At 43.0% G+C, this 24,643-nt stretch overlaps 2 protein-coding genes across 7 annotated transcripts in view; one reads left to right on the top strand and one right to left on the bottom strand.

Annotated features, from left to right (window-relative positions):
* Positions 1-1,396: 1,396 nt before the first annotated feature.
* fusl (transmembrane protein fuseless) lies at positions 1,397-24,290 on the bottom strand. Of its 6 annotated transcripts, none has more exons than XM_087352057.1 (6): positions 23,814-24,290; positions 21,487-22,308; positions 12,856-13,008; positions 7,214-7,397; positions 5,142-5,308; positions 1,397-3,338 (listed from the first exon to the last, which is right to left on the bottom strand). In XM_087352057.1, exons 2-6 carry the CDS (start codon positions 22,099-22,101, stop codon positions 3,132-3,134), a joined length of 1,326 nt encoding a protein of 441 aa, XP_087208183.1. In that variant the 5' UTR covers positions 22,102-22,308; positions 23,814-24,290; the 3' UTR covers positions 1,397-3,131. The 6 variants fall into 6 exon arrangements, with proteins under 6 accessions (XP_087208183.1, XP_021929142.1, XP_021929143.1 ...); XM_022073450.2 differs by having other exon boundaries at positions 21,487-22,244; XM_022073451.2 differs by having other exon boundaries at positions 23,853-24,290.
* LOC110834365 (rab3 GTPase-activating protein non-catalytic subunit-like) overlaps positions 21,611-24,643 on the top strand; it is a 39,349-nt gene continuing 36,316 nt past the window's right edge. Inside the window, exon 1 of the mRNA XM_087352049.1 lies at positions 21,611-21,751. The gene's annotated coding sequence lies outside the window, so the exon portion shown is untranslated. The remainder of the gene's footprint in view (positions 21,752-24,643) is intronic.

Below are 24,643 nucleotides of genomic sequence, written 5' to 3'. Positions count from 1 at the left end.
ACACAATACCAACTAGACTATTGTACTGAGTGTTACAAAATATTCCAGCAAGACTTTTCTCGTTAGTTCTAGAATCAAACTTTAGAAAAAAAAGTCTTAATTGTTAAGTCATGTCGATTCGTCCGCGTGTTTCATTATGAAAATCAAATTTCGGTTATGTTTCTGAGGTCTGCCCTGGTAGCTGTTGAGCCAGTTTGAATGTGACCCGTGTCAGGTCAAGGTGCCTAATTGGGTGGCACAGAGCCTGAGTAAAGACGACTATCACAAACGGCCTGGGTTCGAACCCGACGGTGGTTTTCACATCAGCCTCTGGTGAGACCTTGTCTCTGTTGAACTGGGTTGCTTCTGTCCACCGGAAGTGAGGATGGCGTTGAAATACGAAATCGTAAAACAAAAATAAAATTCCATGATTTCTTCAAGGCTGTGTAGACAGCTTGTTTCTTCTAAGCGATGGTACCTACCTGCAAGTCCAGATGGCGCTGAAACCCAGAGAACCAACGCGAACGTCTTCAGAGTCGTGAACACTTCAAGATGAACTGATTCTTCCATCATGTATCATAGATCGCACTGACGAGTGGTAGGAGAACAAGATGAATTGACAGGAGGTGGTAGTGTCGGAGTCCAGGTCATTATTTTAGCATTTTGCTGGAGCGACTGAGAAAATTAATGAAAACTGTCAAGAGTAGAATCGATTTAAGGATTTCAGATTACGACGAAAGATAGCCAATCGCTGATGGCACGTTTTGTGAGATTCGGGTTCTCACTGCTCTGATGATGGAGACAGCAAGCACCTCTGAAACGTCGATAAACTTCTACCAGACTAAACGGCGTAAGAATCCAGAAGACGGTCATCTTAAAAAAGATGTATCAGAAGTATCATCGGGGGGACATGGATGAATCGGTTGTTTAAAATGAGCCTGACAACGTTTTTAGTGTGGAAGGTTCGACTGTCGATTTTAGACTGACGTAAACAAGGCATCTCCGTTCTCAACTACTGTGCCATCGAATTTGTTAGATTCTGTTATGGGATGATCAGGTCGAAAAAGGGCGATCGAAAGGAAGAGGCCACTCACTATACCTAGTTGTCCATGTAATGATAATATTAAAATGAATCCCAATGTAAACGGGAAAAGGTTGTGGAATGGAATCATCTGGCTGATATGGACCGGTGGCGGGGTCTAATGGACAACGTAATGAAATTTTAAGTTTCATAAAAGTCGACGAATTTATTGATTAGCTGAGCGACTGGGAAATGGTAATGATTTTCTGTGTACAAGTACACAGGGTTTCGGAAAACGTCGGTGTTAGTGATTGGATTAAGGTGTCTCGGATTCAGATCTCAGGAGGCAAATTGTTCACGTTTTCCTTCCTGTGAACAACCTATTATGAATGTGTGTAAAATTATTTATTTATTTATTTTCATTATAGGTTATTAATTAAGCCCATAAATACATTATTATATTGGAAAAATGCGCATTTGATAGGATTTTAAACGCTGTTGGATTTGTTACAAAGTCTCCAGCATTTTACTTGAACGAAATCGCAAGTTTAGTCCTACATAGTATTTTGATAGCCAACTTGTTAACGTTTCACACATAATTCATGGCGATGACTTCAGTTTATTTTCACTGCATTACCAGTTGACATTCTGGAATGATTTCATTTCAGACGCTGATGACTTCGGTGCACTGCAGTTGATTCATTACGTCAGTCATTGTCCCTTGTCTGAGGCGCTGAGCTGTCATTCTGTAGGCGATTGGTTGTCAGTTTACTGATAGACTTCTTTGCACAAGGACCAGTGGCGATCACCGGGATTGCCCCCAGGTCCTGTTGAATTGTAGGCTCGCCGGACAGCTATGGTTAAACTGACAGTCGATACGGAGTTAAAATAATACCAATCAGCTGAAGACGGTAGTGCGGCCAACTCCGAAGTATGTTTGAGAAAACGGGGAGTGTCCGACAAAAACTGCAATAGCCGTGTATTAATACTGTGAACAGAACCATTCTTTGTCGCTGTTGCTGAGGGTGAAATCTGTTCTGTTAGAAAAGTAACCCGCCCCGCCCCCCGGTCAAGACGCCGAGACACAATAAGCTATTAATGAAAACGAATTTACAAATAACACATGTACTCTGTAAAGATTTTCTTTCGTCAGGCCAGAATAGTTGTCTAAACTGCGTTTTGAATCTTTTAAAAAAAAAAAAAAATACACCTGACACTCTTAAATTTCGTTGTTGAATAGCCAGTGTATCGACACTGAAGAAGGAGGAAGCACTTTTCTCCGAAACGTCGGTAATTGTTACTGTTTAGTACGATGTGACACTCAGATCACTGCAACGAACTCTCTCCATCGTTGGAAACTCAAGTTTTGTTCAAGAGTTTGATCCGTCAGAACCTCGGTCCTTAATAAGTCCTGCGTAGTCCTTAACTCCTCCTCGTCTGAACGGAGGACGGGCGCGGCCTCCCATTCCCGAGGGATGCATATTGTCAATTGTCTGACGTATCGTGAATATTTCCGACGTTTCGGGAGTTCATTCTGCTTCTGTAGTCAAGTGATTGTCATTATGCTAATGATAATGGGGTTTTTTAGGTTCGATAACAGAATTCTGGATCTGACCTTGTACCATCCGAATGCAAATTTTGTTTGCCAGCGTCTGAACCACCACGGTTTTGTATAATCTGTCAGTAAGCCTTGTAGTGACTTATGTTACGTTAATACGGAAATGTGTCCAGGCTGTCTGAAATGTCGTCCATATTCAAACTTGCCTCAGTCAACAGACGGTGCCAAAGGTTAATATGACGTCATGAATACGTTCAGGAGACTCAGAGGACACACGATTCAGCCACACACAACAAATTGTAAGAACTGACTCTGTTGTAAATGTCTGATAATAGACAGCGCCACTGCGCCAGCGACATGCTATTTAGAGGGACTAGGAAATTATGCCAGTAGAGGAAATATTCGTCTTTCCTTGAAGAACGCAACACTCGGAAATCACACAGGCCAATGGACCGTTCTCTTGGAGGTCTTTGTCCAGAGACGTATTTTACATTTAAGCTAGAGGTGGATGGTTTCCACTCTTGAATCAGGCCGTGTTCGCGGTCTCTTGCCCAACGCTAGCATTTGCCCCGGTCATGGGACGTCTTCCAGCGTCTCCAGTGGAAATTGCGCGTGGTGGTTCGCCGTGCAGTTCGGCTGTTGCGTGTCCACGGTGATGAATCCAGCGGCTGTCTTGCTGTCGACGTCTTTCGTTCCCTTCCTCGTCGTTGCGACGTGAGTAGCATTTTGCTGCAGTTGCTGTTGAATTTGGAGCTGAAGAAGCTTCTCTCGTCTCCTTTTCTGGATCAGAAACACGAATACGACTTAAAAAGTTAATATTATTATACAGGGTGATTTCAAAATGTTAGGGCCAAACTGAAGGAGGGGACTCGGAGAGAAGGACTTTCGAATAGGAATCCGTGTCCTCCGAAGTCATCCTGAGTCTGTCGAGGCCATTGAAGGTAGGGAAGTCAGATAACGTACCGCTGAAATAATCGTACTTTGCTATTCTCCTACTAGCTTAATTTTGAATCACGTCAGATCCTACAGAGGCCCCTGGGTACGATTATTTCAGACTCAGGCTGACTTCGGAGGACACGGATTCCTATTCGCAAGTCGTTCTCTCCGAGTTCCTCCTTCAGTTTGGCCCTAAAATTTTGAATCACTCTGTATGTACAGGTGGACATCAGCATTGGCACTCGGTGATATTGCGAATCTGGTGCAGGTGTTCAAAATGACCGCTGCTCATGTCTTCCGTAAACACAACACACGGGGGTCGATAACAAGGTTAATATTTTGTGTTATAAAGTGTATGCATCTTTCGGGACATTATTTATTTTATTTTGTGTAGATTTTATATTTTATTTAATTTTCAGAATTTCTAATTATATTCGCACAAAATATCGTTCCTTCTGCCCTTAATTCAATAGGAATTTCAGATCAGTGAAGGGATGATTTATTTTCCTAGTGGTTTGAAGAAGTGTTGTTCGGATGAATGGCCGGAGGTGCGACCTCTCCTGTGGGCGATCTTCCTGACCGACGGGGAATTATTTTCTCCTTCGGTATGGACACCCAGGGAGAATAGGTGGCCACGTTCGCCGCCTCCATGTTACGGTAGATGCTCTTGAGAGTATCCCAGGAAGTCGTTCTGCTCCTGTCGTTTACAGCTCGCGCGTTCTCCATGTACTTGTCAATAATTAAAAATTACGAGGAAGGTATATCCACCAATGGCGTATGATCTGATTAGATAAATCCGCCTAACAGTTATTGCGTCGGAAGAGTAGCAAAGACGGCGGGACAGGCAGAGGACCTCCCCATTGTGCGTTAGCTTTATGCATTTTATGCAAACAATATGTAAAAATCTTATCGAAATTCTAATAGTACCGGCTGAAAACACTTTTACTATCGATTCAGTCCCGAATTTTCAAGTAGATGATATTCCGAAACGTCGGAAAATAGTTTTTAAGTGATATTTAGAAAATCGACTTTATTTTTATATAGTGTATTGGCGGTAATTAAACCAAATTATTAGAACGCGTTTATTAGTTTAGGGATTAATTCGACGACTCTGTTAAAGTGCGTACGTTATAGTGTCGAATGAAGTAGGAAGATGTTCATGAATAGGTAAGGATTTTGAAGGAGCCGACTGTGACTTCCTAGTTCGGACTCCTGTGCCCCGGATGGAATCGAACCCATGCTTCTGCAGAGACGGCTTTGAATGCGGTGACTGCGTTCGGATGACGGGGTGACGGAAGACATCGGCCCTCGGCTACCCCTAGACAACCCAGAATAGGCTCGTGGGAGAGCGCAGTGTCAAGGCGGGTGCATTGCAGACGCCCTGAATGCCAACTAGCAGTCGCAGGTTACCTGACGCTCGTAGGCAAACGTCAGGCTACATTAATTCTTAACGTTGTCACTAGATGGAGATTAACTGTCTGTTTCACGCTCCGGCCGCTTTATTTCTAATACCACTGGATAGGAATCTGCGTGGGGCCCACAGCCGTTCTAGACTTACTTGGTGGTGAAAGGAAAAGTGTCCTTCTGGGAATCGAACCCCGGTATTTCACTAGATAACTTTGTCGAAAGGCGCTACTTGTGACTAACCTGGATGAACAATCTGAGGTAATAGCAAGGAAAGACGACGCACTTCCCGCCCTCTTCCTCTGCGTCGATGTAGACTCCTCGTACCAGGATGGAGTTGGAACATTTGATCAGCATCAGAATGAGAAGGCATCCCGCATGGGTGACCCAGTAACTTGCCTCAGGATTATCTGCAGACAGCAATAATCACAACTTAAGAAACTAAAGAACTCTGCATTCATCTCCCATGTTAGGTGGAACCCCTTGGTGCCTCTGCGTAACGCGCCATCAGCTTGAAAACGGTGGGCGAAGGCCCCATATATTGAGGCATTGAACGAGAACCCGTATCTGGTGGGCCCCAGAGACGACATGGTATCGATCAATGGACTTCTGGTTGTGTAGCTCGTAACTAAGACGATGGAGCTGTCGAATTGCACAGTTTTTAATCCGTAAAAATCTGCTGGACCGTATCATCGCTTTGTAGACTGAAATACGTGTCATAAATTATTCCCAGAACTTCTCGTTAGAATTAAACTAGGACGGAAATGTTGGTTTCTGGTACAGTTGGCATAAAGAGAGAGGTCATTACATTTTAATTTATTTTTTTATTTTATTCAACGCTTAAAAACGTCGTTTTATGTCGTTTCCACATTTGTGGCATTTGTTCGCCGTCCGGTCACCAGTTTGCAGGGCAGTCAACGCAATGAAGATGTTAAAAAGTCTTTCGAAATTTGTGGCGAAATTGAGGAGGACGATTACACGCGTTCACGACGATGACATGGCGACCAGATTAAAATCGAAAAGTGCTTGTAATTTTGTCTTCACATCAAATATATGGAAATGTATACGTAATAATATGCAGATCTTTAACCTGTCGTTCAGTGAGCGTGTAACTTGATTTCTGTCACAAAGTGAGGACCACAGATTGAGGCTGTTCAAGAATATTTGGACCTATGACGGGAAGGAATAAAAGGTTGGAGGAAATTGCATGAGGACTCATAATTTACAGGGTCTGCTGTTGAGCAGATATTATTAAAGTAAATGATGAGGTGGTTGGGGCATGTAGCACGAACAAGGAAGATAAGAAATTAATACAAAATTCTTTCGGAAACCCAAAGAGAATAGACAATTTGGAACACTTGGGTATAGATGGAAGTATAATATTAAACATATATATTTATTATTCAAGTCATATACACAAACTTTTAAATTATTGATGTTAAAATTTAAAATTTAAAATTTAAAATTGATATTCTGCGCCATTCATCGTTAACTCGATGTTACAATGTTGCGCTTTAATATTTCTACATGTTTCGATGTCGTAGCATCATCTTCAGGTCTTTATATTTAAAACTATTCTATATTTATTAATGCAAGCTTTTCGTTGATTGTAGATTGTAGTTTACTATTGTAGGTGTTTTCTTTGTTCTTCTTATTATTTTGCATATTATGTTGCATATTGTGTTAGTTGTTCATTGTTCTGTGAAATTATTAACAATATAATTAACATTTGAGTTATAAATATTATTTATGTGAAATTTTAAATTTTAACATCAATAATTTAAAAGTTTGTGTATATGACTTGAATAATAAATATATATGTGAATATTAAACACAAACATGACGCATCAAAACTATAAATATAATATTAAAATTGGTTTTAAAATTATAGGCTGTGACACTGAGAAATGGGTTGATTTGACTGAAGATAAGAGTATGGTGGCTGGCTGTTGTAAACACGGGGCCCCATGAAAAGGCTTGGATTATATATTTTTACTTCGTGAACGAATGTTGAGTAGTTGAAAAGAATCCGCTCTTGTAGTTAGTAAATTAGTTGGGCCGTGCCATAGCTCAGGCGGTTAGTCGCTGGCTTCTCACCACGGAGACCCGGGTTTTCGCCCATCAGGATTTGCTGTGAACGAAGTGGCACTGGGGCGGGTTTCTCTCCGAGTCTTTCGTTTTTGCTCTCTCAGTATCATGCGTACTCGCTGATATATCTTTTGGGAGACGGGAAATGGACCAGTCAGACATCCAGCTTCTCAGAGACGTACTCACAGCCCAACAGTTGGAGGCTGAAAGTGTTCACCTTGATTTACCTGGCAGGAAGTAGATGTTGAGAAGCATCCACACACCCCTCCAGACATTAATGGTGCCGCAGAAGGAGAAGAACAGATACACATCAACGACGCAAACCCTCCTGAAGCCCTCGAGTCGCCCGCAAAGGCCCTTCAGAGGCGTCTGCAGGCTGAAGGTCAGTACCACAATGGCGTAGCCGAGGGCCTGCGAACCAAAACAATACAAGATGCATTCTTTAGCGATTATTAATGTCGCAAGATTGTGATATCAAAATTGGTATAATGCATTGTGGTAATAAAATCTGGTATTTTCACGACGACTAAGCACAGTTAAATTCTCCCGGTAAACGTCTGTTCGGTAAAGAAATCTGACGTTTCGGACACTGTCCATGCGTAAAAATATATGGACACGTATCTACGACGTGCACATAAACGGCAGAGAATTTTCCACTTGATCGCTTTAATTCCCTCCTAAAAGACAGTGGAAATGGGTGATGAAATGTATTTTGATGCAGGCGTTCAAAACATTTATAGTAACCAGATATTTAGAATGATCCACGTGTTTAAATTCGCATATGTTTTTCAATTAATCACGATAAACAAATGAACCACTCCATGAAGGTATTATTATTATTATTATTAGTGTTCTGTCTGACGACAGGTCCATATGAACAGGATCCCAACACAAGTTATAAATTCGGGCATCGAACCCGAGACCCCCAGGATTACAAGGCCAGCGTTCTAACCGCTAGACCACCTCATCTTATTATTATTTAGTGTTCTGTCTGACGACAGGTCCATATGAACAGGATCCTTCCATCCTTTTCTCTTCTCGGACTGGGACCTGTTCATATACGTTCTTGGCAGATGATCCAGAAGTGGTTTGCCATTGCCTTCTTCTGTGTGTGAATGGAGTAATTGTTGGGATGCCACGGAGGAAAACTCCGTGTTGCCTAGACCACGGCCTTGCCCAACACAAGTTATAAATTCGGGCACCGCCGGGAATCGAACCCGACACCCCAAGATTACAAGGCTAGTGTTCTGACCACTAGACCACCGTGGCCATGAAGGTATAAAACAACATTATATTTTAGAAATTTTTATGCATGAACAATTACAAATATGACTACGATATGGAACTTGGTAATCGCATCTGACAGATTTAGGGTAGCTGGTCTCCGGGCCGAGATTTGAACACGGGATCTCTTGACTACGAAGCAGGAGTGTGGAGTGATTTTCCCAAATCGTATTTAGACGAGCTGCGATAGCAGTCGCTCGAAGTTCAAAGAGCGAGAACAAGACTTTGTTCTTTGTTGTATAAGGCTGTAAAATTCCTCTGCGCACGGAATATTTCCAACACGAACATATTTAGCTCTGAGGATGAATTACTCTACGGGACACGCCATTCGCGTAATTCCACGCAATGATAATGTCGCACTGTGTCAAAGTCTCTGATAATATCTGATACGAGTGTTTTGATTTAATAATATGGGATCTCTCAATTCCTAACACACTAAAAAATCTTGGGGTGCGGAAACCAATTGATATTTTTGTTAATTTTGAAATAAATTTTATGAAAGTCCAGTATCTCCCAATTTAGACCGCTCTAGAGATCGTCCCCGGGCAGAAACCGACTAGGTGATTAATATTTCTGTGAATTTTTATGGAAATTCAAATTTCCCGATTTACAGTGCGCTAGAAGTGTCAGTCACCATACGATAACTTTGTTCTAAAACTCCCTGTTACAAGCCAATTAACATGAAGTTACGTGCCATGCGCTTTCACATTGAACTCCTACGTGCAGCGTGCTAACAAGAATTCAAGAGACAGTCTGTTGCAAGAGTATAGACGAAAACGTGATCCTGGTTTACAATGTCTTCACTGAACGTCAGCAAAGTTGTATTTATTATTTTATTTAATGTTCTGTCTGACGACAGGTCCATATGAACAGGATCCTTCCATCCTTTTCTCTTCTCGGACTGGGACCTGTTCATATACGTTCTTGGCAGATGATCCAGAAGTGGTTTGCCATTGCCTTCTTCTGTGTGTGAATGGAGTAATTGTTGGGATGCCACGGAGGAAAACTCCGTGTTGCCTAGACCACGGCCTTGCCCAACACAAGTTATAAATTCGGGCACCGCCGGGAATCGAACCCGAGACCCCCAGGATTACAAGGCCAGCGTTCTAACCGCTAGACCACCTCATCTTATTATTATTTAGTGTTCTGTCTGACGACAGGTCCATATGAACAGGATCCTTCCATCCTTTTCTCTTCTCGGACTGGGACCTGTTCATATACGTTCTTGGCAGATGATCCAGAAGTGGTTTGCCATTGCCTTCTTCTGTGTGTGAATGGAGTAATTGTTGGGATGCCACGGAGGAAAACTCCGTGTTGCCTAGACCACGGCCTTGCCCAACACAAGTTATAAATTCGGGCACCGCCGGGAATCGAACCCGACACCCCAAGATTACAAGGCTAGTGTTCTGACCACTAGACCACCGTGGCCATGAAGGTATAAAACAACATTATATTTTAGAAATTTTTATGCATGAACAATTACAAATATGACTACGATATGGAACTTGGTAATCGCATCTGACAGATTTAGGGTAGCTGGTCTCCGGGCCGAGATTTGAACACGGGATCTCTTGACTACGAAGCAGGAGTGTGGAGTGATTTTCCCAAATCGTATTTAGACGAGCTGCGATAGCAGTCGCTCGAAGTTCAAAGAGCGAGAACAAGACTTTGTTCTTTGTTGTATAAGGCTGTAAAATTCCTCTGCGCACGGAATATTTCCAACACGAACATATTTAGCTCTGAGGATGAATTACTCTACGGGACACGCCATTCGCGTAATTCCACGCAATGATAATGTCGCACTGTGTCAAAGTCTCTGATAATATCTGATACGAGTGTTTTGATTTAATAATATGGGATCTCTCAATTCCTAACACACTAAAAAATCTTGGGGTGCGGAAACCAATTGATATTTTTGTTAATTTTGAAATAAATTTTATGAAAGTCCAGTATCTCCCAATTTAGACCGCTCTAGAGATCGTCCCCGGGCAGAAACCGACTAGGTGATTAATATTTCTGTGAATTTTTATGGAAATTCAAATTTCCCGATTTACAGTGCGCTAGAAGTGTCAGTCACCATACGATAACTTTGTTCTAAAACTCCCTGTTACAAGCCAATTAACATGAAGTTACGTGCCATGCGCTTTCACATTGAACTCCTACGTGCAGCGTGCTAACAAGAATTCAAGAGACAGTCTGTTGCAAGAGTATAGACGAAAACGTGATCCTGGTTTACAATGTCTTCACTGAACGTCAGCAAAGTTGTATTTATTATTTTATTTAATGTTCTGTCTGACGACAGGTCCATATGAACAGGATCCTTCCATCCTTTTCTCTTCTCGGACTGGGACCTGTTCATATACGTTCTTGGCAGATGATCCAGAAGTGGTTTGCCATTGCCTTCTTCTGTGTGTGAATGGAGTAATTGTTGGGATGCCACGGAGGAAAACTCCGTGTTGCCTAGACCACGGCCTTGCCCAACACAAGTTATAAATTCGGGCACCGCCGGGAATCGAACCCGAGACCCCCAGGATTACAAGGCCAGCGTTCTAACCGCTAGACCACCTCATCTTATTATTATTTAGTGTTCTGTCTGACGACAGGTCCATATGAACAGGATCCTTCCATCCTTTTCTCGGACTGGGACCTGTTCATATACGTTCTTGGCAGATGATCCAGAAGTGGTTTGCCATTGCCTTCTTCTGTGTGTGAATGGAGTAATTGTTGGGATGCCACGGAGGAAAACTCCGTGTTGCCTAGACCAAGGCCTTGTCCAACATGAAGACGTCGGGGACCGAAGATAAAGTCCCATGCATTTTCAATTTCGTCACTTACTGGAGGTGGGTTTGTCATCTGTGACTGACGCCCACTAACTCCACGGAAAACGTTGTACTGTGGCCGCGGATAGGATACTGATGCTGCTCATGATATTAAAATATAATCACGGCAAGCGAAAACGCGGATAATGAAAGCGCGTATAATCAGAGACGCATATTAACCGCTGGTTGTAAAGCGCCCTGTAGATGGCATCGTTTTGCGATGAGCAGCGTCTTAAGACAATGACATGAGCTGAGTGCCCTTGGCAGCAATCTTCCCAAACTGTGCGTCATTACGACAGGAAATCCAGCGCGTCTTTTTATTTGATAATCATCGCGTTACTCAAGTCAGCAGAAGGCTTGTTATTCTTGAAGAAAGGTCGAGATGTCTGAAATGTCGACCTTCGTTGCCATATGTGATCCTTGAGAACGAAACGCTCTTCTGTTCCTACGGCCGTTTATTTAATTTGAACTTCCCAGTAGCAATTTCAGCCCCAAACAATTAGACTCGATACTAATGGATCAAATGTATACATTCCAGCCCAACGTCAATGTCGTCATGAACAGTAATTTGATAGATGGCTGCCTTCTGTGTTGCTACGCCGTGTAGTCTGGTAGAAGTTTACCGACGTTTCGGAGATCCTTGCTGTCGCCATCTTCAGGGCGATGAGTCAGCCCTCTTCGGACTCACTGCCGTGAAAACCTCTAATCCTTCCTGTCTGATAGTGGACTGTTCTTTATCTGCACGAAGGAATATTTTGGGACTGTGCCACGTAGGTTAAAATTCTCAACTTTTGTCAAGTTACGCATAGCACACGTGCTTATTTTCAGTTATGCCCACAGAACACAAGCTATGCGTGTATAATATCCAAATTAGGATTTATAAATTATTACAACATATCAGTAAGTTTATATTTTCATCCACCTACAAAGTCTTTGTATGATATCGGCAACCAGGCTTAATTTCTTTTTTTCCAATTTTTGAGATTAGTTTACTAGCTCAGATTTCAGAAACGATAGTAGAAAATCACAGAACGAGATTTTTTTCAAGTATAAAAGATAAATATGTAATACTCCATCCTGTTAAGTTTATTTTTTAACTGTTACTTACGTTAAATAGTTCATTTTTTATTACAGGCAATTTTATACTGGATCACAAATATTTTCCGATAAAGACCTGTTTCATTTTAAACTAAATTCCGCTTTAGACAGGTTTTACTTATTACTCTGGGATTTACCTGTAGAATATGAGTAGATCCTCAATCCAGTTAAAATTTCGTCTGTCATGGTTTAACAATCTTTTGCGTGTTATCTACACCGAAAATCAAGACTGCCGTGTTACGCACTACGCTCTAACGGAGCCCAGTAAGAACATGAGAGGTTATCACGCCTGTGAAAATGTCGATTGTGGTCTTAACGGGTTCTGAGTAGTAAAAAAGTGGTTTCAAGTAACCCCCAACAATTTCCACTGCAGAGCATAATATATTAAAGAAAGAAAGTTTATTAGAAGAATCTATGGTCCCATAAATGATGGAGGTTGCATTAGAAGAGGTGGATATCGTAAAATTTTTAAAATCTCTCAGATTGAGACGATGCGGACATATTGAAAGGAAAATACACTAAAGAATGTCTGAAAAGCATAATGACAAGTAAAATGGAAGGAACAAGGAAAGCAGACCACGTAATAGATGGATCGATTAGGTTGAAGAAGAATAAGAAGATTATAATAACAAATTTGGTCTAAATCCGTCATGCGCAGACGCACTCACCATGGATGTCCAGGCTGACCAATCCAGGTGACTGGGGTAGAGAGATAAGTCGAGGATTGTCCAGGCGCCTCTCCAGACAAACACGACCAGCGTTCCCACAATGATGACGCTGAACAGGCAGTCAAGGACGTACAGGGACGTCTCCTTAGAACCCTGCACAGTAAGCAGAAACAGGGACTCACAAGCTGTTCGTCGACCAGCTGTTCAAGAAATCTCCTGGTTGTATGCAACATAGAGGTACACTCGCTCGTCTGCGTCTTAAGCCAGGTGAATTCAGTTTGTAATTTCTTTTCATTTTATTTTCTTATCTACGCCTAGTTCTTGCGAGTATTCTCTTCCGTTGAAGGTTTCGTAACTAAAATTTTGTACGCAATTTTCGTATGTGTCATATTTCGGTTTCATGCTACAAGACTAAAACGGCAGAGGCGACGAAGCGGTTGGGCGAAAGGGCGATGGCCCAGGACCTCCCGTGCCACAAACCTGAGGAATTTCCTTTTCTGTTTACATCGTTGCCATAGTTTTCCTAATGTGTGACCTTGCATCCGAAAACAACAATTAAGAAGGAATTGACAAGGCTTTCAGTAAATGACTGATGTTTTAATTTAAACACTTTGTAATTACTGAGGTTCAAAGTAACTGGCGTTTAAGATAAGTCAGTCGCCTTTGAGTTAAGCAAGGAGCGACGTTGTTTAATGAACATCGCTGTGCATTATGTTTAGGGGTGTTATACGGGATTGTGATTTAGTATGAAAATTTCAATCCGATGCTCTAATACAATAAGAAATTCAGATCAAAATAATCTATATTTACGTAGGTCACTTTTATACCAGAGGCCTTACAACATTTCAACCTTTCATGACCATTCACGACCGAACTTCACCTTTTTTATCGTGCGGTAAATATTTGTCGTTCCACATTGACGCAGAAATAACCATTGGCGGACCGCAGATTGCGAACCCCCGGTACTATGATTTAATGACGAGTTGCATTCATCATATTTAGGGCTCGCGTGATGCCATTCGTAGTGATGTTGCCAGAAGACTCCATACTAGCGCAGGACAACTTCCGGACGGCATTGGACTCGACGTTGGGGAATACGACGCCGAGCATTGAGAAGCCTAACGTCACGGCGCCGACTTCGGATGTAAATGAAGCTAATAGAAGCTTCGGAGCACCATGCGACATGATTTTGGCAAACTGACGCCGGGCGTCACGTCGAAAACTGTCACGACGCCGATAACATACATAACATGCATACTTAACGTAACCTAACCTAACCTAACCCGAACTGAGTTAAACTAACCCATCTTGGCCTGACGTGACCTAACCTAACGTAACCAAATCATTCATCGCCCTGATGACGGAGACAGTATGACCTCTGAAACGTTGGTAAACATCGACCAGACTACACAGCGCAACAACCCAGAAGACAGAAATCTTCAGACTCTGATGACGGAGGCAGTATGACCTCTGAAACGTTGGTTAACATCGACCAGACTACACAGCGTAACAACCCAGAAGACAGAAATCTTCATACTCTGATGACGGAGGCAGTATGACCTCTGAAACGTTGGTTAACATCGACCAGACTACACAGCGCAACAACCCAGAAGACAAAAATCTTCATACTCTGATGACGGAGGCAGTATGACCTCTGAAACGTTGGTTAACATCGACCAGACTACACAGCGTAACAACCCAGAAGACAGAAATCTTCATACTCTGATGACGGAGGCAGTATGACCTCTGAAACGTTGGTTAACATCGACCAGACTACACAGCGTAACAACCCAGAAGACAGAAATCTTCATACTCTGATGACGGAGGCAGTATGACCTCTGAAACGTTGGTTAACATCGACCAGACTACACAGCGGAACAACAACCCAGAAGACAGAAATCTTCATACTCTGATGACGGAGGCAGTATGACCTCTGAAACGTTGGTTAACATCTACCAGACTACACAGCGGAACAACAACCCAGAAGACAGAAATCTTCATACTCTGATGACGGAGGCAGTATGACCTCTGAAACGTTGGTTAACATCGACCAGACTACACAGCGCAACAACCCAGAAGACGGAAATCTTCATACTCTGATGACGGTGGCAGTATGACCTCTGAAACGTTGGTTAACATCGACCAGACTACACAGCGGAACAACAACCCAGAAGACAGAAATCTTCATACTCTGATGACGGAGGCAGTATGACCTCTGAAACGTTGGTTAACATCGACCAGACTACACAGCGTAACAACCCAGAAGACAGAAATCTTCATACTCTGATGACGGAGGCAGTATGACCTCTGAAACGTTGGTTAACATCGACCAGACTACACAGCGGAACAACAACCCAGAAGACAGAAATCTTCATACTCTGATGACGGAGGCAGTATGACCTCTGAAACGTTGGTTAACATCTACCAGACTACACAGCGGAACAACAACCCAGAAGACAGAAATCTTCATACTCTGATGACGGAGGCAGTATGACCTCTGAAACGTTGGTTAACATCGACCAGACTACACAGCGTAACAACCCAGAAGACGGAAATCTTCATACTCTGATGACGGTGGCAGTATGACCTCTGAAACGTTGGTTAACATCGACCAGACTACACAGCGGAACAACAACCCAGAAGACAGAAATCTTCATACTCTGATGACGGAGGCAGTATGACCTCTGAAACGTTGGTTAACATCGACCAGACTACACAGCACAACAACCCAGAAGACAGAAATCTTCATACTCTGATGACGGAGGCAGTATGACCTCTGAAACGTTGGTTAACATCGACCAGACTACACAGCGGAACAACCCAGAAGACAGAAATCTTCATACTCTGATGACGGAGGCAGTATGACCTCTGAAACGTTGGTTAACATCGACCAGACTACACAGCACAACAACCCAGAAGACAGAAATCTTCATACTCTGATGACGGAGGCAGTATGACCTCTGAAACGTTGGTTAACATCGACCAGACTACACAGCACAACAACCCAGAAGACAGAAATCTTCATACTCTGATGACGGAGGCAGTATGACCTCTGAAACGTTGGTTAACATCGACCAGACTACACAGCACAACAACCCAGAAGACAGAAATCTTCATACTCTGATGACGGAGGCAGTATGACCTCTGAAACGTTGGTTAACATCGACCAGACTACACAGCACAACAACCCAGAAGACAGAAATCTTCATACTCTGATGACGGAGGCAGTATGACCTCTGAAACGTTGGTAAACATCGACCAGACTACACAGCACAACAACCCAGAAGACAGAAATCTTCATACTCTGATGACGGAGGCAGTATGACCTCTGAAACGTTGGTTAACATCGACCAGACTACACAGCGTAACAACCCAGAAGACGGAAATCTTCAGACTAACCGCTGTGAAAACCTCAAGTCCTTCTTTTATGGGTTCCCTTTGGACACCAGCAATCTTTTCCCTAAACATTTTTTAACCAGAAAGAATGTGTTTCCTTCGAGATAAGATCTACTTGTTTTCATAAGCAACACGACTGACCAGGATGCTGTTCTCATACTCTCTCATAATACACGTGGCTCGTCACGCTGGACCATAAAGTTGTCGCAGTTATCTGTCGATTCCTCACTGGTGACACCCTGCTCTTGTCTGGTTTGTGCATTCGTCGTTTGTTGAGGAGAGCAAAAGTTTATGACACATCTTAACGAAACTCATTGGAAAGAATTGAAGTGTTCCTTTCCGTAATTATATTTTATAGGCCTGTAGAGTTATTTCCGTAAGAACAAAAAATGAATACGAAACGCGTGATTTCTCTTGAAAGGGTAGTACGCACAAAGATCACTGTTTGCTGAATCGTGCTTCAGGGGTCCAGCCAGCCTCCTATCAGTTCTGGTCGTTTCATCAACTCCCATCCGGCCGCCCTGTCCCCTTCTCCGTCAAGTCATAGAGGCATTGACAGCCTCATGTAGGATCTGACGTGAGCAATTGACATTCAGAACCGCTATGAATAAAACTACGTGATGTATTATGTATACAGGTGCCTGCCGATCACGGCGATTATAATAATATATTTCGTATAAAATACTTTAAGATATACAGTTGCATTAAAATCACAGTATACACTTATCTGAGGCCACGTCCGGCACCTTATTTCTGTCAAATTGTTCTGATGTTTGTGGACATTCCACCCGTGTTAATGACAGACACACTGCATCTCCCATTCGTTTCGATATTGTAATGTTAAAAGTTCGTATAATTTAAGAGTACGAAGTGAAAAAAAGAACAGCGACTATTTTGAATTTTCGAAAATCAATCATTTCCCTTCTCTCGAATTACGAGAGAATGAAACGGTATCTCTCGTATATTCAGTCAATCCTCAGGAACACTCGATGTTTTATACTTTGAAATTATGAATGTAAGAAAACCGTATTTCTGTTCACCAGCAAGAAATGCTTAGAACTTTCATAATTTCAAAACGACACGGCGAACTCGTAACCTCCTTTAAATGCTATGAATTTGAGTACTACAGAACTTAGAAAGTATTACGATAGATTGAAGGTCTGCAATTACTTTGCATCTCGAGGGAAGAATTCTACACTAAATTCGTAGGCATGTTCACGAAGAATGAGATAAAAGCAAGGATGACGTAACTTCAATCAGTTTGTGTGTTACGTCTGGATCTTGAAAATCATATTTTGAGCTCTGAACATCTTCGTTTCCTGGCCCTTTTGATGTGAGACGTCGCTCTAACTAAGACCGGTTCTGTCAGGAAAAAATCTCATGCAACTCACCGACGCACGGAACATAGTGAGGACCCGGAAGTAGCCTTCAGAGCAGTCAGTCGTTACGGAAAAGGGTGGTGACGAAATGTTCCTCAGCGTCCTCAAGACTGCCAGAGCGACGATGCTGGCCACCGTCGTGCCTAGAAGTGGCTCCATGTGATGACCGGTGTAATGCTCCAGGAGTCGCCACACTCCCCGCCACGAATTGACACATACGAAACCGAATACCGCCGTATACAGACGGGACACGATGTAATACGACAACCAGCGCTGATCAGGGTGGAAACGTTTTGTTATCGGCGTTTGAATCAAGGTGAATAGTACATGTCCGAGGTAACCTATGGCGACTGACACCCACGAACTGTAAGTATGTTGGTTTGGAAACACGTAACGGTCCATAATCATCCAAGTACCGCGCCAGTAGCCAATCACAGCTGGAGACACTACCAGTGCTGAAAATGCCGTGTCCAGAACGGACAGGAGCATGTAGTGGCTTCTGGAACCCTCGAAGTTATCAGAAATTCCAGCGGTGCTAGCTCTCATGGCGTACGGTCTGAACTGACCAGAGCTGTCTACCACACTCAGAACACATTCCCTGCTGTTACAATCATCATGATTGCCATAATGACCATCAACAATCCTTGTGTGCAATAAACACTGACCGGTCAACCCATCAAGACCTGCGTAACACTTTTACACGCCGTGAAGAGCGGACTTCTCCACCTACGCTCACTGATTCAGCCTGGATCTGTCACGTCCCCCTGTCCCACTAAATGCAAAATGCTCCTCCCACTAAATGTGCACGGCGGGCTGTGGCACAGAGTGGTGTAGGTCTGATACTTGTCGGACAATTTGCCTGCAACTCGTCGGCTTTCGTGCAGTTCGCTGGCGGCCGATTGCCACTTCTCCAAAATGAAAATACGCAATTTTTGAGGGCAGATAAAGCTTTTCGTTTAATAAATGATTATGAGGTGCTTAATGACCTTTCGTGATTCTCGGATGTTCCCCTAACCAGCATTAAGCAATTTACCTAAGTAGTGGGGACTAACTTTGATTCCCTTAAGGTACAATTCAAGCCGAATTATCGCACATAATTTAGACGAAATTTGTGCTTCGAGGGGTTGAAGACACAACGAAAACATTTGGGCAGTGACTGTTTCAGTAAGTCGTGACTTATAGCCCACAATGTTAAGTACTTTCATGAACATTTATAAGAATTTTCAAAATTTCGTATTAACCCTTTGAAGCCGAAGATCGTCTGAATATTATTTACGAATCCAGACCGTACCGCGAAGAAAACACTACACCTCACCATTACGAAAATCAACTGGTTAACCCTTTGAAGCCGAAGCTCGTCTTCATAATATTTACGAATCCAGACCGTACCGCGAAGAAAACACTTCACTTAACCATTAGAAGTCGAATCAGGCGGTACCACATAAGATTTAACAAAAGAACATCCCGGTCAAAGCCTTAATATTAAATTGGGGAAAATCATTTACAGTCAAGACCAACGAATCCTGAAACGCTTCCAGACTACATGTTTCGCCTTTTGATCGTAGCAAATCGCTGTCGTGCTTTTAAGGAAAATCATCCCTACGCTGCGACATGAAGACCGTAGGTACAACTCCATTCATTCTTAATTTCATTACTAGAAGAAGGTGATTAACCAATTTTTAACGACGCATTCAGAAGCTCAGAGTACACAGCGTTGAATGGCGGAATGATTAATGAATTGGAAAGGATTTTGAAGGAAGCAGTCGTGACGTAATATGAGGTACCGTGCGGAGATTCTGTATTGTCGGATCTGAACATGATTTGCTGGTGGAAAATGAATACCAAGTTAAGTCACTTTTTGAACCAACTTATTCATTGAAAGACCTTCATTTAATATGCCAACCAGACCTGAGCGGTTTTGTTCCTAGTCTGAATTTATCAAATATTCGATCTTAAATTGACTTCTAGATTGAAAGGTAGACATTTCCTGAGACGAGGCAGTGGGATAACACAAACTTTGTATCATCAGTCACGGGATGGGATTTAGCCTAGCAGAGTTTTAGTGTGTAAAATCTAATTAAAAATTCATTTTCTGGGTTCAGAACTTAATCTTTTCAGGAAACTCGGGCGCTGTTAGTAATTCGCATTGGTAACGCTTTCGACAACAAATATTCACTTCGGAGAAGCGACACCAGGGCGAGCGGAGGGACGACCGCTGGTCTTTGGTAAGGGATTCCCCAGACGTAAAATATAACGGCAAATCATCAGTAGTTGAGGTGGTGAGTTTGATACACAATTTCTACTCTGACAAGTGCCGTTTCGGTTTTAAATTAGTCTGAATTTAATTATCGATTCAGTCTGAATTGGTGGCTGGTGGACAAAAGAAATATATATAAAACGATATTTTTCGTGTGGTTAAAATGTTCCTACCATCCACTGATCTGGCGCCAACTCGATAAATCAGTCAGAAAAGTTACGGGACATAGAAATGTAGTGACCCAGTTTCTACAGCTCATAATGACAAGTATATTTTCATAATCACCGTTTAATATCTTAAGAACTGGCAGAAAATTATTGATCTCTAAGTGGATCATGTAACGTAATTTCTCTGTTCGCTTCTTCAGACTGTTGACTTATTTTCGACAGAGTTCGTGGCGTCCAGGGCCGCATAAAAACCCTAGTCCCTACTGCCATTCCATATGTCGCAGTTCTAGGGAGCTCTGACGATCAGCATTTTTGGATTTCTGAACTTTGCTTGTAGTCTCGTTTTTCAGAAACTGGATCCGTTTTCGTCCTGGGGCGAGCAGTGCCGAGTCACCGGGTTAGGTTATAAACAGCCGTCCACGGTCCTCAGAATTTCATCAACCACGATCAGGCTTCATCAACCGGATATTATGCCATTTGCAGTAACATCAGTGGAGAATTAAAACGAAGAAAGGAAGAGATTGGAAAGGTGTAGTCCATACGTGAGTACACACACACGACCACCCAATGAACACGTTAGAAATCATCCAGGACTAACTAGCCCATCGCAGAACAACACAGTCTAATCTAACCTAACCTAACCTAAGCCAATACAACGCAACCTAATCTAATGTAACTTATCCCAATCAAACTTAATATGTAAGTTCCTGACTGTATCACACCCTTTCAATGACCACATTCATAGGTGCGTTTAATTTTTCTGGAATACCCCCTTTGAGACTGTATCCATGTGTCCTTTGACAAATGAAATTTCTACCACAGTCTTATAGGGTTTTGTAGAAGCAATGCGACGTCTGTTAGTCATTTATTTCTCGTCTACTTTTCACCAGCAAATTCCTAATTTCATTTCGAAGCTGTCCTAATGTTATAACGCTTCCAGACACGTTTGTAAGAGGTCGCGCGAGTAGTCGTGGCACCGAGTGTAAGCCGAGAGAGGGGAGTTCAGTAGTAGTGGGGGGGGGGGGGTCGCACAGCCTCAGCTGCGGTAACGCACTGAACTAAACACAGCGAGAGCTACGAACCAACTGAAGCTGACACCCCTCTAGCGCGTGCTTCGGACGGGTCCAAAATCAGTCCTTTGCGCATGTTCCACCAATTCTCGCTCGGCCTCTACCATAGATTTCTTAAGAACTGAGCAAGTGAACTCTTCGGTACATGTTCTGACCTACAGGTCGCTTCTGAGGTTATCAGTTTCATTGAGAAAGTTTGCGGCATATCAATGTCGCTCTGAACGTGAGGAGGATGCGCGGGTATTATGGGTAGACGTCGTCTAAACGTCGGTGGCGAATGCCAGCCCCTTTCCGACGACAAGGAATTGAATCATAAGCCTTCTCTCTGATTCCAGGTCTTAAGACTTAATCAGTGTACTTACAGAAGTGCGGAACATGGTTGGGAAGGTGAATCCGGGCTCCAGGCCGTCTACGATGATGCTGAACGGGGATGTATTGATGTTCCTCAGGGTCTTCGTAGCGGACAGCATTCCCAGGCTGACCAGGGTGACGCCAATGACGGGGCCGATCTGACGACCTGCGTAGTGGTCCACCATCGCCCAAGCCCCGCGCCAATGAGAGATGCAAGCGACCCCGAACACCCAAGTGTAGGCGCGAGACACGAGAAACATGAACAGGGGTGAGAAGGTAAGACAGTGCTGGTTCCTCTTGCTGAAGTAATTCTGGAGGATGTCCTTTAACAGGGCGAACATGAAGTGCAGGGTACTTCCGGTGAGGAAACACGCCCACCAGGGCACGCTGTAGTATTCAGCCAGCATCCACGTGCCTCTCCACTGTCCGATTACCAAAGGAGTCACAAACACTGTCGACACTGCCAAGTCAATCGTCCGTACGTCGATCTTAAGGCCGCCCGTTAAGCTTCCTTCCAGCACCCTACAAGTGTCAGGGTTCGCATTTGCTAATACTGGCGCGAAATCGACTAATTGTCCGGGAAACTTCATTTTCACGTTTTCACTATTATCTTTGCTGTTTGTCATTATTGTTCAAAGTCTGAGTCTCTTGCACGTCCTTTTCTTAATATTTTCGAAATCGATTCTATTCTCCGTCTTCGATTTTTGTGAAAAATCCTCAGTCCGGCTTCTTTTGTGAAGCAGGTCACATAAATGCCGGTCCTCTTGTGCTGTAAGTGACAAATATCGGTGTTAATAAACACTGCAGTGTTCCGGGTGGCTGTCGCAACGAATCTGTAATTTCAAATTATGAAATACTTCAACCCTACAGTGTAACGAATGAAATGGACGTCTCCATAAAAATAAATGCAGATTAAATGAGGAAAAGAGGCCGGTCCATGATGACATTCGATGTTTGCTGACGCTGACAACAGATGTCAGCAGGCAAGAACAACTACTTTGTCTAATACAATCATAAAATAGGAAACGTATGTTTATTTATATCCAGTTTACACAGAGAATAATGGATTCATGAATGTTACTTAACTCCGATTGCAGATTAGCTAGTGGTTATGAAGTGGGAGGATGAAGTCGTGGTCTACTTCACACACATTCGGAATTTGCGAAGGCGAAGTGAGGAAACCGACAGGAAATTTCGAAACACTGTCCATGCATTGGGTTTTACATTACATCTTTGTTTACAGATAGTTTATCTTAAGCGTGCTTTAGATTAAGAGGACGCAACTACTTCGGGCCTTGGAATCGTCTTTACATTTTATTATCGACAAGCAGGCCGCAGGGTTATAAACGAGGACAATTGAAACGACACGAAAATTAAAAAATAAATACCACTAAATCAATAAACTATTGCAAATAGGTTGAAATTCTCTTCAGAAATGTTCTTTGACAAAATCAGTCATCACTGAGAGATTTGGCATTACTTTTGCTTTAGTTAAACATCGATTTTAGGTTTAATTTCTGCTAATGTGACTCTCACACATAATTCCGAGTATTTAGCAGACGTACCAATCTTCAGTACGCTCTACAGATGCTCAAATCGAAAGTAATTGCTACATATTGACGTCAGTAACTCCCTGAAGTCCGAAGTTCAATTGAGTTCTTGCCTCAAAGAAATCGAGATACATCTCTGTCGCTAGGACGAGTTGGTTAATGTTGTTAAGGGAAATAATCGATGTCTGTTCTAAATGGTTGAGAACGCGTGGATAAAAATTAATTAGCTTGCCAATGGACTAATTTCTTCAAGATCCATTTTAATAATGTACTCCTAATTAACCTGCCACGGTGGTCTAGCGGTTAGAACGCTGGCCTTGTAATCCTGGGGTCTCGGGTTCGATTCCCGAATTTATAACTTCTGTTGGGCAAGGCCGTGGTCTAGGCAACACGGAGTTTTCCTCCGTGGCATCCCAACAATTACTCCATTCGCACACAGAAGAAGGCAATGGCAAACCACTTCTGGATCATCTGCCAAGAACGTATATGAACAGGTCCCAGTCCGAGAAAAGGATGGAAGGATCCTGTTCATATGGACCTGTCGTCAGACAGAACACTAAATAATAAAAAAAACTCCTAATTATGACATGCGATTTTGTAATTAAGAACCAGAATTGTATACAGCCTGTGAGTGAGTGGGATCAGTTTTAACAAATTCCTTAACACAGCAAGATCTGGGCCCACGAAACATCGCTACTGTAAATAAATCGGTCATTCCCGGGAACTGTAGGAAGCTATTACGGTTAACTTCAAAGCCCGGGAGTGAATAAGAGGATTGTCTGTTTTACCATAAAAATCAGACATCGGTAAATCTTCATTCACTGTACCTGCCAACAGACTTCTGAAAGTTTCCCGCACTGGTTTATTTTAGTCTGCGTATTGTAAACAAATTGCGCACTTGCGCGCACACTCACGCACTAAGCGGCCACCAAGAAACCTTAGCTCGTATCACCCTGCCTTAGATAAGAACACGCGACTACACTGGCACAACTCCACATTAAAACTGGTGGTACGTCGGACTGCAGCCTCCACTCTGCTGTGTTTTTCAGAAGACAGGCTTTTTGTATCGACACTCAGCGCGGAAAGCCATTGTTTTATGTAAATCGACGTCGAGACACTGCGTGTGTGAGAGCTGGATTTCCCAGCGCAGAGCACGCAGCGGGACGTATTCAGTTCCGAGAATTTCCTGCGCAACAGATAAACGACTGTGACCTATGACCTGTTGTCATGATAACAACTAGTGTAATCCTGTGAACTGTCTTGGTCAGTCAGTTTTTATTAAGTTCTTCAAACACGATCTGTAGAGGTCGCGCGAGTAGTCGTGGCACCGAATGTAAGCCGAGAGAGGGGAGTTCAGTAGTAGTGGGGGGAGGGGTGACGCACCGAACTAAACACAGCTAGAGCTGCAAACCAACTGAAGCTGACACCCCTCTAGCGCGTGCTTCGGACGGGTCCATCTCGTACGACCAAAATCAGTCCTTTGCGCAGGTGACATCACTTCTCGCGCGACCTCTACACAGTCTTATAATGAAGGCCTGGCCGAAATCAAGGTGGCTAGACGCCGGCTTCTTACTCCGGAGACCCGGGTTTAATTCTGGGTGAATTAGCATCGCACAAA

Source organism: Zootermopsis nevadensis, unplaced genomic scaffold (assembly GCF_977971745.1).
Source record: "Zootermopsis nevadensis isolate Lab colony 2312 unplaced genomic scaffold, Znev_1.0 Znev_ptg000020l, whole genome shotgun sequence".
NCBI lineage: Eukaryota > Metazoa > Arthropoda > Insecta > Blattodea > Termopsidae > Zootermopsis > Zootermopsis nevadensis.
The sequence above is the reverse complement of the archived record's forward strand: the minus strand, read 5'-3'. Positions and strand labels throughout refer to the sequence as shown.

Bases quoted from the DNA above. Each gene is read 5' to 3' on its own strand.
- fusl (XM_087352057.1), bottom strand. From the start codon at position 22,101: ATGACAAACAGCAAAGATAATAGTGAAAACGTGAAAATGAAGTTTCCC. The intron at 7,398-12,855 runs GTGAGTGCGTCT...TTTGGTTCGCAG, and splicing joins GGTCAGCCTGGACATCCATG to GCCCTCGGCTACGCCATTGT. The intron at 5,309-7,213 runs GTAAATCAAGGT...TGCTGTCTGCAG, and splicing joins CAACATCTACTTCCTGCCAG to ATAATCCTGAGGCAAGTTAC.